At 42.8% G+C, this 13,532-nt stretch overlaps 1 protein-coding gene across 1 annotated transcript in view; it reads left to right on the top strand.

Annotated features, from left to right (window-relative positions):
- The window catches only part of TMEM237 (transmembrane protein 237), a 93,047-nt gene that overhangs the window by 42,585 nt on the left and 36,930 nt on the right, over positions 1-13,532 (top strand). The window contains exons 6-8 of the mRNA XM_078681168.1: positions 1,303-1,426; positions 3,752-3,943; positions 5,259-5,332. Of these exons, the coding sequence (XP_078537294.1) occupies positions 1,303-1,426; positions 3,752-3,943; positions 5,259-5,332 (390 nt within the window). The remainder of the gene's footprint in view (positions 1-1,302; positions 1,427-3,751; positions 3,944-5,258; positions 5,333-13,532) is intronic.

Raw genomic sequence — 13,532 nt, 5'->3', positions numbered from 1 at the left:
ATCAGGGCACATTTAGACCGAACCCGACTTTTTACCCAAACCACTGTTGTTTCCCCTGCCTCCAATGATTGTTTACCCTCTGATTGTGCGCCCGTTTTAAAACGCCCCCTGAAGACGGGAAATGACGTTTTTTCGTTCCGTTTACCGCCTCTACTTAGGCGCCCGAATTAAAAAAATTCCCCCGAAGGCGGGAAATCCCTCGTTCCGCTTAGCAAAGACGATTCAGCCCCCTCGTTACTCTGCTGCCCGGGTCCGCAGCGTGAGCCTGCACTTACCGGCGAACAAAGAACCCTTCGCCTGGCTCACCGCTCACAGCTCCCCGATGCGGCGCCGGTCCTTCCCGCGTATTACCGGCTTCCTCTTTCCTCTACTGCCGACTTGTCCCCGTGTGACGCAGCTCCCCAGCCGCTTCAGTTCGCGGTGCCGCCACGAAAGCACTCCGCCCGCGCGCCTCCCCTTCTTCACTGCTGGGCTCAGCTCGGGCAGGCAGGCAATTCGTCCGCGACCTGAAAAATAAAAGGAGAAAAAATTACAGAAACAAAGAAGCACCGAGCGCGGGGCACACCGTTCAGTGAGGGAGCGTCCAGGGACAAGGGGGTCTCCTGGGCGCTCCCCACCTCTTTATTCCCGAGGGGCCAGGCTGGCCCCTCCTGTAGCCCGCCCCCCCTGACCCGGACCTATTACCTTGTATCCGGGTCAGGGAGGCCGCCGGCCAATCGGCGGTGGGTCGCGCCCCCCAGGGCCCGCCCCCACCGCCGAGAGACAACACTGGGGGAAAGGGGGGGCGACGGTCGCCGCGCCGCCATGCGTGCGGGGGGGCCGAGGGCCCCCCCTTTTCATTTGTATTGGTCTACTGTGACTGTATGTCTGAAGGTTTTACATCTGATCATAGTGATATTTTGTCAGACTATACAGTTCTTTTTACAATTGACCCATACATCTAATAGAGTTCTTTGGTTTCTTTTTGTCACCTTAACAAAAGGACATAATAAGTTATCTTCAGATGGGAATGAAAAGCAGTGCATATTTTGCTCTGCATAATCCTTCTCTTGAAAGGTATCTTCAATGCAGTAGTAAGCTATTTAGAATTAGACAGTACCATTGATGATTGTTAGCTACGAGATGGGTTTGAGAGGTGACTGACCAGCTTAGGCATCTTTCCAGTTGAAGCCAAAAAGGCAAATCGTATGTAAAGAAGGGCTATGCCTGAGGAAAAGATCCACCCATTTCCCAAAACTAATTATCCTTCCTGAGCTTTCTATCGCAGTCTTAAGGTTTTTTCTCCCTTTTCTCTCTTCATAGGACGTTTCCAAGCTGCTGATCGCTCAGAGTTGAATAAACCTACAGAGAACATTGATGTTTTCATGGATGTAAAATCTTCATGGACCACCAGGGATGTTGCTCTCAAAGTCCATAGGGGATTCAGGTAAGTACATGGGTCTGAAAAGGTAACTTTAACGACACCAATGAGTGTCATGTTTCACAATATTGATCTCTACATTTGTGCAATTAAGTGAAGACCTGTAATTTAGCTGAAAGCCAGAGGCTCCTCAACCTTGGCAGCTCACTGAGAAAAGAGTTGTAAACATTTGGAATTGATGCTGGCTTGGCTAAGAACGTGGGACATGGTGCTAAAGGTATTTCTGTACCTAAATAATAGAAAGCTGTCTCTCTGTGAGGAACAGGCCTAATCTGGAAATAAAAACATATAGTTGTCATTTTCTTTCCTTCTCTTCAGTTGATGTACCCAACGTTTTGTACATCATATCAGTCATATTGCAGTCCTTCAGTCTCCTTTCCTTTTATCTAGTTGAATTTTCATCTTCATCCTAATACCCGCTTATGGTATGTTATTTGCTCTTATAATGTGCTTCTTGCTTCACATGGTCAGGTTTCGAGGATGAGCTTCTTCATAAATCCTTTAAACATAACGCAGATCGACACCTTATTCAAATAGCTTTCTGTGTTGTAAATGTCTGTCTGTTTTTCTCTCTTCCTTTCATTTCAAATTTTCTGAAAACTATCTTTTATTGTCACTTCAATTCTCCCTAGTAACAAAATTGAAAGAGTTTTTTCAGTTGCCGACACAATTGAAAGGGTTTCTTCTATGTTCTCTGCTCGTTGTAGTCATCAACCAGCCAACAGTGTTTGATATGGTTGATTGCCATTATCTCTTACGTGCTCCTTCATTTATTAATATTTTCGACTCTCAACTTTTGTAGTTTTTGCTTATAGGTGATTTGATAAAAAGATATTTGTTAGAATTTTTTGCTGGCATTCTGTATTTGCAAGGTATATCCTTTTATGACGTGGAGGTCCCTTAGAAACACTTCCCTGTTTATTATTTTATCCCTCTCTTGTATGCTCATCCTTCCCCCTTGACGCTATCCATATTTGAGTCAGTTTTGTGATTGAGCCACTGACCTTTACTACCCTATTCCTCTGGTGTCTCCTATTGCGATTTATGTGACTGGATATCCGTCTCTTATCGTCCCTGCCCTGTTTGTGATATTGTCATTTCTACTCTTGCCCTCATCCTCTACTGTGCCCTTTCCTCTATCAACTAAACCACGCAATTGTGCCCTAATTTTCAAGTATTCTTAATTTTCTTCCTCATGCATCTCTTCGTTCTCTCACCCTACTAGCTCTCAATGTTAGATTTGTGAAATTCATCCTCTGCTTACAATTCAAGCTATTAATGCATTAATCCTTACTTGAAAGCCTTGGCTGCTGTTCTTCCATTCCAACAAGTCTCTAATCTTTTATGCGGTCACCGATCCAGCCAGTCTTTAACACATTCATTTTTGAGTGACCCTTTATTTCCTTTATTTCTTATATCACTCCTCATCTTATCTCACCCTGCTAGCTCCCTTTTTCATATCCATTTTCAATTGCACTTACTCAGCACTTCATTAAAATGCAGCCAAGGTGTTTTCCTTCCATCTATCGTCTTTGCTATCTCTTTATATCTGATGTTCTCATTTCTTGCAGTTCTGTCTTGTTACTTTGTTCACCGCGCTCCAATCTCTCTTACAGACCTTTTCTTTAAATGGACACAAATTCAGGGATTATCCCTGTTTCTATTGGTGGGCAGCAGAATGACTCTGCATGTTAAGTGTTTGCAGCTGACATCTGTGTGACATGTAGGTCACTGGTTCGCCATTATCTATAGCAATTTGAAGAGATAAAACTGCAGAATTAAAGCGTTCCATAAAATTAAGTATTGTTATTGTTGTTCTCAGTTTTAGTAGAAATAGCAGTAGTACTGCAGAACTTTCCTTCCTTGACCACTTCTTATTCTTACGAGAAATCACCTCCTCTCTGTCTTGTAGCCTGGGATTAGTTCCTTTAATTATAACGTTTTAACGTTTATTTCCTTTGATTATAAGGCTTGTTTAAATTTTGTCTTGCTTTAATAAATAACCTTTGTAATCTTGTTTGGAATGTATACCATTTTTGAATTCTTGAGTGCAGTGTTTTATCAGATATGGTTTCAGAATGAAATGAAACACGTTTTTTTTGCATTTGTGTTTGCATCTAAAATGGCCGTCATCTGAACTTTCAGATGTTTAAAAATAAGAACCATAGTTTTAGTACAGCTTCATAGTCAATTGCTTTCCTCTTTTAAGGGGCTTTAGACAATCTAAATTAAAGTTGTGAAAGTGATAGTCCTAACTGGAAAGGCACATTAAGCTCGTATGTTTTACAACTTCATGCAGTACTAAGACGTAACTGCTTCTGTCCCCTTCAGGGTTATTGGCCTGTATGCGAATGGCTTCCTCGCTGGATATGCTGTGTGGAACATTATTGTGATCTATGTGCTGGCCGGTACTGCGTTTTCAAGCCTCCCAACTCTGTTACAGTTTTACAAGATCTTGGCGTATCCTGCGCAATCCTTGCTTTACCTCCTTCTGGCTTTAAGCACAGTCTCAGCCTTTGACAGGTAAGATGTATGTGCTGTTCTGTGAGTATGATGTGAAAAAGAAACATAGCTTGAGCGTGACAAATGTATGCAATAAAAAAAGACCACTTATTATTTGTGGCTCCTGGCAGAGTGACTCGCCTGCTGTGGTTATTTCTATGTTTTTAAGAAAAAGGGGAGGAATATAATTTTAACTCCATATTAAAAAGGAATTGACGAGCCGTATCTAGGGATGCACACTTATTTTGGGTGGGTATGATGTCCTTGATATCTTGATATACCAAATAGACAGAGATAATTGAGGAACTCCTAGTGAAATCCGATTGGTTCTGAACTAGATTTTGACACCTTGTCTAATTCATATCACCCATTCACCTGCCTCTGCTTCTTCTGCCCCGCTTCAATGCTTAGCTTTACTACCAGGGAAGAATGTGCACTTGTGTTCTCTGTACAGTCCAGATCATGGTTTAACACAACATCAACCCATCATGACAACTGTTTTTTTGTTTTAAATGTTAATATATTATGTGAATGCACATAAATCTAACTTAAAAGGCTGCCCTCTTTGTGATGATAGAGTAGGATGTAGAGCTCGGCCAAAGCATCAGACTGTTCACATCTTGTAAAGCAGTTTCTCTGTTGTAGAAATATGAAATACCTACTGGAGGCTTATGCTCGACATGACAGTGATGTGGTGAGACGTGGTTGAGAGCTATAAACTCTTTCCACCAACATGGCCACACTACTTTGTGCAGCAAGTAGCCACGTTCTGTGTTGCAAAACATTTACAAATAAGCTACCTCAAAGTAGAGCAATCGAAGTCACCTTGGATGTAAAAAGAGACTGATTACATCTCAGAGGCTCTATAGTCCCTGGCTAATTTTCTAGTCAGAAGATATTATAGGCTAGAGTTTTTGCCTTTGTGGGAACACTGTACATCATCAATTCCTGATTATCATGCATCCATTTTTGTAAGGGCCTGTGAATCACATTATTTAAATTTGATAGACTGACATGATATGTGGCTCCTTCGTTTCCATAGCCCTGAACGATACAAATGATGGGCAAGATGCATCTGGTTAATTGTAAACTGGTCTCAGTCTTATAATTAATTGCTTTGTCTGTGTGGTTTGTTATGTATTGGTTTTGGCGCGATCATAAATGTTGCTTTTTACAACACACTGTTACATTTATATGGATGTTTAATGCAATATTTTGAAAGTCCTGCAGCTATCTAACAGTGTGAGATATTATATAAGAAATTAGAACAAAGAAGTAGGATTCTAACTGGCTTCACGTTAATAAATTAAGGTATTTTTCCTTGTTTTATTCCTAGAATTAACTTGGCCAAGTCGTCTGAATCAGTAAGAGGATTTCTCACCCTGGATCCTACAGCTGTGGCCTCACTGTGTAGGTTTACTATGTTTTAGTATGGCAGCAAATGAGACGTATCACAGATTTAATTTGTATGACAGATGATGGTAAGCCCCCCAAGTTCAACATTCTTTCTTCTGAAACATGACCTAGTATCCAACTATAGTACATTAAAGCAAGTTGAACGTTGCATGGTGCTGTGGGATTTCCTGCTCAATGTGATCCTTGAAAATATAAACAACCTCCCTACCTTTGCCCACCAAACTATCAGTCGCATTTGCCAACAAAAGCTATTCTGCTCCTTGCATAAGGGCCAGAGTCACAAAGCCATTTGTACTTTTTTAATCCGTTTTGCGAGCGCGCAACATGGCTCTTTTTACATCTTCCAGGCATCGATAATTGGTGATCTAGCAGCTGTAAAACCATAACCATTCATGCTGCAAGTTTGGAAAATGAATAGAAAATCCAATGCAACGGGTGGGAAATGGGATGTACATGCCCTCGTTTAGCTTGAAAATTGATGAACACGTGAGTTTGTTGGCTTTTAAAAACTCCTATCTAGCACCTTCATATGCTAAAACAATCAGACCTGTACTCCAGCTAAGGGTTAGAGTAACCCCCTAGGCTGGATGTGAAGGGGAATGGATCACCCACAAGCGTGGTGGTTGGGGGGGCGAAGGGAGTGCAAGGAAATGGTTTCCCTGATGGAGGAAAAAAAGATATATTGGCACACTAGTCTGCTTTTCAGCAGTGCATAATTGTACACTGGGTACAATTACAATTTGTCCTCAGCAGGCCTGTTTGGGCACATTTATTATACTTAAATCTATGATGTTTAATTTTAGGTAGGATGTTTGTCCTAGAACTCCAGAGTATTCTTTTTAAAAATGGTCTCCATAATGTTCCTAAAATGGGAGGAAGGCCTGCTAGTTCAGAGTTGCCACTCTGAGTTTGTTCCCAACTTCTATGTTGGAACAATGTCTGCTAAACATTATATACTTCAAAAATAAAGCACAACAGTCTTGCGAAAACCGCACATTGTATCTTAAGAGCTCTGAGTGAATTCCAGCTGTCAAATTAACTTTCATTCACCTCATACTTTTAATTTATTTTCTTCTCAGTACCCAATATCTTAAGACATCATTGTTATCAATACTTTATAAAAAGAAGAAAAGGCATTGCTGTGTAAATTTGTGTAAATCTGTTAAGAAAAACTCATTGGGAATTTCTGCTCTTTTTGCATTGCCTGTAGGTTGTATATAAATATGTAACTTTGCTGATCACTTGAAATATAATTTATACAAAAGCCTTTGGCAAAGTAATTTATAAAACAGTATGACATTGTCAAGTTAGCTTAATTATTGCTAATTAATTTGCACAGTTCTGCATCTTTGTTATGCCAAGTGCATCACTTTTTTGCCTTCATATGCATTATGGATCAGTATTACCTGCTACCTTTATGTGTATTTAGATTTTATAAATGTGCTGCTTAAGGTCCAGTAAGCAAAATGACTTTCAGATTCAGGGTGCTGAAGTAAAAGTGTTATACAGAGGTATATGGGTGCACAAAATGCTCATAAAGGTTACAATATCAAAGCTTATTTGGTGGAAGTCCATCCAAAACGCAAATATTTGGATTAGCTCAATAAATTTATAGGTAACTTTCCAAAGTTTGTCACAGTATGATTCAGGTAAAAACACTCAAATTCGAAATCTATATTTTAGAAATTTAAGTGATTTGTACAATGATTGTGAGAGAGCACAAGTTTGGAAAATGTATAAGTGCACCATATTTACAAGCACGTAGTTAGTTAACATGTACTTTGCACCAGAGTGTTTATATTTAGAAGTGAAATATACAGAGTGTCTTATATTCAGTGGTGAAATGCATAGAATGTTTAAGTAGAGTAACGATAATCATAACTGTGTGAGACTAATGTAGAAATGTTTGGGATGAATATGAAAACCTCTTGTTCTCATGTTAAAGGAATCATGTTAGAGTTGAATAGAGCTTTACAAAACCAGTATAATGTGTAGGCCTCATGGCAATTCACAGAAAATCTAAACGTGCTGCTAAAATAATGTGAGATAAGGTTGACGTGGTTCTTCCAAATGTATTATTGTACTTAGGGTTGAAGTATATGCTTTATAGATGTGTTATTTTAGAAACGTATGCTAGTTAAGAATGTTTGCTGTTTAAATCAAGTTAATGTTTTAAGAGTGCAGGGACCTGCTTCATGTAAATCAAGTAGGCCTGAACAGATAATGTCATATCGTTTGAACTACCATGTGCTCGTTAAGGAAGAAGTCGAGAGGTGTCCAGCACAGAGCTTGGAGTGTGTTTTACGACTTAAAGATATGGTGGAGTCTGGAATTTGAGGCCCACTGCAAGACGAACTGTATGCAGGTGCGAGGGTCTTAATCAGCTAGAATGAAAGGGGCTTTGTTCAGTGGCGCTTGGCGCAGGCCTGTAGGAGTTTCCAGGAATTTCAGGGGGTATCAGCGCACTGGAGAAGAAGCCTGGGAACCAAGGTCAACTATAACGAGGGTCTTGAAGAGTACCATCATGGAGTTTACCGCGCAAAGATGTACCACGTGAGGGGCGTCCCAAGGGGCGTTCCTATCGAAAATGTGATTTGGTATTAGGGAAAGCGACCCGGGAGGAGAGCAGAGCAGATGGTTTTGGGAGCCTAAGGAAGCGGATGGGTAGGCAGATAGGCTGATCAGGAGAGACCCATTATCAGAGAAGAGACAAAGAGAAGTGCGTGATCTTCTTAGGAAGTCACCACGGCTGACACCTAGAGGGGTAAAGATCTTGTTAAGTAGGGATGTCATTTAGTGTAGTGTAGGGATAGACTAACCTTAATTTTCTTTTCTGTAATGACTTTGAGGTTGCAACTTGTATCCATTTTGGCAACCCTTATGGTTTTCGAGCTTGTACTTATTATTTTGTTTTTCAGACTCAGACTATTCAAAAAGTTCATGTTCATAGTGATACCAATTTATCTTTTGAACCTCATTTTGAGAAGTTTGTATCTTCAGTTATCTTTGACTTTATATTAAATCTTTGAAACTTAAAATTTGGTCAGTGGTCATTTAGAGTGGTGTAAGTTCTTAAATTGATTGATTTATTGTAAGATTACCTTTTACTCAATGACAGGTACCAACGATTCAGTCGACATAGTTTGGGATTTGGTAAGGTAACTAGTAACCAGTAATCCCGCGTTAGCAGTTGGTAGCAGAGTGAGGATGGTTATCTTCTTGAGGAAGGTAATCTAGAGAGGTTAGTTTACCCCAAGGCCCCTAGACGTCGAGAGACGAGCAGCGGAAGAATCGTGTGCCGAAAGGTGCAGACGGTGCGAGAAAAGCAGCAGTATCGGAGAGTGAGTATAAAAAGGGTCATGCGTGAACAGATTGCGGTGTTTTGTGTTGTATTTGTATTGTAATGTCTTGCGGAGTTGAATGCCTGTAGTGTGAATGAGAGAAGGTTGTGAGCGCGCGCAACCTGGTAAGCTGGTTACCTGGTAAACGGGTGAACTGGTGAAATCTTAAGTTCAGGCCAGAGCTTAAGTGGTTTTGGGTGTATCGAACATCCAGGGTAGTTGTCGACCATAGTACGGAGGTCACGAGGTACCATTGACCGCCGTGGATCCAAGATAGGGGGAGTGTAAGAGTGAGTGTATGAGTAACGGACGCTGGTCGAAAGTTACTGCGTGTGAGTAACCTATCGGAGAAGGCGATTGTCTGGAAGTAAACGGAAAGGCATTTCGCCAAGTTAAGGTGACAACTACAGAAAAGACTGTGGGCGTACAGTCAAGAAAGGTGATCGCTTGGACGGAAGTAATCATTTTTCAGAGTATGAATGTGACGCGTGCATGACCGAGGAGACGAGCTGAGAAAGGAGGGGAACTGCTGCGAAGGGGGACGGGTGACGTCGGCTAGAGCCGCGCTGTGATTGAGCGGTTGGTGTGACGTTAGCTAGAGCCGCGCTCTGGTTGGGCGGCTAGAGTGACGTCGAAGGAAAGTCGCGTACGGATAGGCCAGTTAGTGCGAACGGGGCTGAGATTGGTGGATTGTCATCAGGAAGTAAATAAACGCGGAGAAAGAGCGAAATCATGAAGTGTTTTAAGTGTTTGAAAGGGATTTTTAAACGTAAACGAAGTGAACATTATTACGGGGAAGAGGCTCCGCCGGAGGGTACACCAGCTCATTATATGGCAACGAATGTTGGGCTGCATACGATATTATGGATTGGGGCTTGGAATAAGCTTACGGAAGGGAATGAGGAAATGCAGTTCCCGAAGTACGGGACGTTTAAGTTAGAGGTGTTACATCGGCTAAAAGCAACCATGTCCTCATTGAAACCCTCGCCCAGACCAACACAGTTTGAGGCCCTTAATGCATGGATTAGGGCTGCACACGACAGAAATTTGAACAGGCGTCAACAAAGACTGACGCGATCGGTAAGAGCAGTGCGAGATTCTAAATGGGATGAGGAAGCAAAGCGGTGGAGGGTACAGGTTATTGAGGTGGAAAAAATGTATCCGATGAGGGAGGTGGCAGGAGGAGGAGGAAACCTCATGGAAGAAGACGAGGAAAGCGAGTCGGAAGACAATCTGATAAATAGATTGTTAATGGATAGACCACCTCCGAGAGTTGAGGAAATTGAAGATAGAGGGCTCGCAAGGGAAGATGGGAATGCCATAGAGGGGTATACACCACTCCCTATATCGGAATGGACACCTATCAAAGGTGGGGAGACACCTCAACCTAGTACAGCACAGAGTGTAGGGGGAAGGTTTGTGGTGCAGAAAACGCCAGCCACCGAAAGGGTTGAGTCCTTTGGATTGCCAGATGCTCTTCAAGTGCCTGTTACCATAGGACCCATAGTTTCGATCTATAACCCTGAGAGAGATAGAGAGGAACAACAGAGGCAATTGGATAGAGAAAGGATCGAGATGGAAAGGAGGAATAACGTGACAAATGCATGGAAGCAATTGCCAGGATCGGTAACATGGAATACCCCATTAGACACAACTGTCGGTCCCAATTCAGAACAGGGAGGTCCGAGAGGACCAATGGATCTAAGGGGACCGCGGCCAAGACCCTATTCAGAATTAAGAGCTGATTTGAGGGAATGGGACGGGTCCACAGTATCCCTGAGTAACAGGACAAGAACGGAACCAGAGTGGGAAAGCAGGGGTAACGGGACTGTATCTCACTGTGGGGCCAGCGAAAGCAGTCAGGGTCGGGAAGGCCGAAGTCCCGAGAATAGAGGGGATGCATGTCCTACAAATCAGAGAGAACAGCAGGAACAGAATACGAGGAGTATGGAGTGTGAGGAGGTGTCTCGCCTCACGCAAACAGAGGGAGACCAAAGAACGCAAGAGTACAGGGATAGGTTTAGGTGCACTCATCACTCACACGCACCTGGGGAAAATGTACAGCACTGGCAAAGAGGGAACAGTGAAAGGTCATGTCATACATCGAGTGATCGGAGGTCACAGATGCATGAGGAAGAAAGAGGGAGTAATGGAACATCTTGCCCTGCATCCCGTGAAACTAGCCAGGATGGGGAGAGAGAGGCTAGGAGGCATGAAGGAGTGTTTCACCACCCACCCCGAGAAGATGGAAAGGCATGGGACCTAGAGAGATGGGAACAGGGGAGGACTCCCTATAACTCACCAATACCTAAACGTAGATCTCGGAGCTGGGATGGGAGAGATGAAAATGGAGGAGCTAAATTGAGTGTCTTGAAAGCTGAAATTAAGGCAAAAAGGCTTGATGTTACTAGTTTAAAATCAGATGTTGATGAGATAATAGATGGAACCTTGCCTTTGGAAAGGATAGAATTGTATGAACAGGATGAGTTATTGTTCATGGCAAAGGATATTACTAGGAAAGCTAGAGCGTTTCATGAGAAACTGACTGATTTGGCAGATAGGTATGCCGTGGATTTATCTAGGACAAGGGCATTGCAGAGTAACCACAGATTACAGTACGCAGACCAAGACCTAGATGAGAAGAGGACTACTGGATTGAAAACTCACATAAGGGAGTTGATATCTGGGATAAGAGTGTGGAGAGAACTGGATAAATGGGAAGAAAGGTGGTCAAAAAAAGGCACGGTTAGGCGAAGTACAAATGTGATGACCCCTGAGGGAAGGGTAATGCAGATGGAGGCATTCCCTTTGCGAGAAATATCAAATGGAAATTATGTACATGTGCCTTGGAGTAGAGGAGACTTAGCTGCATTTACCAACTCATTTCCGAAGTTGAGGGACAATCCAGTAGAGTGGTATAAACAGGTAGAGAGGTTTGTCAAAATCTCGAAAGTACTGTGGATTGATTTGAACACGTTGTTTGACATCGTGGTCCCATCTGATTTATGGACCCCGTGCAAGACTAGTGTTGAATGGCCAAATACTGAACCAGTGAGGGATGTTCGGACTAATGGACCGTCCGAGATTGTCATGCGAAAGTATGAAAGGGTAATAGCATGGCTGAAAGATAAGGTACCACCACAGGATATAGATTGGGTGAAAATAGACCGAACGAGGCAGGAACCCAAGGAGACAGTTCACGAGTTTTATGAAAGATTATTGAAAACATTCAAGCAATACAGTGGACTAGATGTAATGGATCCCAAAGATATAGGGCAGTTTGTGTCAAAGTTTGTCTTGGGGTTGAGACCTGATATTTGTTTGATGATACAGCAACATTTAATCTGTTGGCAGAACAAACCACTAGATGAGATTTTACGTTATGCGAGGTACTGTAGTGACGAGATAGATTCTAAAGCCAAGAATCTAAAGGAGAAATTGATGGTGGTGCAAATGCAGTCCGCTGGGAAGGGTGGCCAGCAGAAGCAGGGGATGGGACGAAAACCAAACGGTCAGAACAAAGATAATGAAGAAGGGCAGAGACCTAGGATAGACTTTGCCACTTTAAAGAAAACGACAAAGTGCCATCAGTGTCACCAGGTGGGGCATTGGCGACGCGAGTGTCCCTTTAACCCTGAAAATGGAGAGCTAGAAGTAGAAGAGCAGGTTCAAGAAGTCCCAACTCCAAAGGTGACAGTTCCAGGAGGCAAGGTGGCCAAAGGGGGGACTTCGGCCCCACGGGCCCAGTTCCCACAGCCACCGAAGGTAGCGACAGGGAGTAAGGTCTTTAAGCAGATGCCTCTCTTCATTGAGGAAGAAAAGTGTTATTACATTGATCCATTGACAGGACAACGTGTGAGCAGTGAAGAGGACTGTACCCTCGGGGCAGTCCTAGAAGTGGATCAAAGAGGGCCATTTGTTGAGGCAGAAGTGGCAGGGTGTCCCACTACGTTCTTAGTGGATACTGGGGCTACTCGTTCGACTCTGAGATCAGCGGTGGTTCCAGACTTGCCAATGTCAGGGGAAACTATTCAGGTGGTAGGAGTCGCAAATAAAAGAATGACTAGTCCCTTGACAGAACCAGTGTCTGTGAAAATTGGAAACCACATGAACGAACATCAGTTTGTGGTTTGTGACTCGAGTCCGGTATGTCTGTTAGGAAGGGATTTGTTGTGCAAATTGAATTGCACCATATACTGCACCCCGCAAGGAGTGGAGGTACAGACTACCGACGATGATGCTACCTTTAAGGTGGCCAATTCAAAATCCTGTGTAGAACTATATCCTACTCTGACTGTAGAAGATCTTCCCCAAGATTTAAGAGATGCAGTGGCGTCAGAGGTATGGGATTTCACAGGAGAAGATATAGGATTGATTAAAGGGGTAGAACCGGTAAAAATTCTGGTAAAACCAAATGTTGAGTTTCCAAGAACGCCTCAATACAAATTGTCCCAGGAAACGATTGCGGGAATAAAACCTGTGATCGAGTCAATGATACAACAGGGAATACTGAAAGAAATCGTGGGTAGTCCTTGTAACTCCCCGATTATGGGTTTGCAGAAACCTAGCGGGAAATTCAGGATAGTGCAGGATTTACGAAAAATTAACAACATAGTCGTTTCATGTTGTCCCGTGGTACCGAATCCTTCAGTGATATTGTTTCAAATACCATGTCAAGCAGAATGGTTCACAGTGATAGATCTTTGCCAGGCTTTCTTTTCCATCCCATTGGATGAAGAGAGCAGATATCTTTTTGCTTTTAAAATGGAAGATCGCGTTTTAACATGGTGTCGAATCCCACAAGGATTCACAGACAGCCCATCCATCTTCAACCAGTTGTTGAAGAAGAATCT

Source organism: Lissotriton helveticus, chromosome 3_1, assembly GCF_964261635.1.
Source record: "Lissotriton helveticus chromosome 3_1, aLisHel1.1, whole genome shotgun sequence".
Classification (NCBI taxonomy): domain Eukaryota; kingdom Metazoa; phylum Chordata; class Amphibia; order Caudata; family Salamandridae; genus Lissotriton; species Lissotriton helveticus.
The sequence above is the reverse complement of the archived record's forward strand: the minus strand, read 5'-3'. Positions and strand labels throughout refer to the sequence as shown.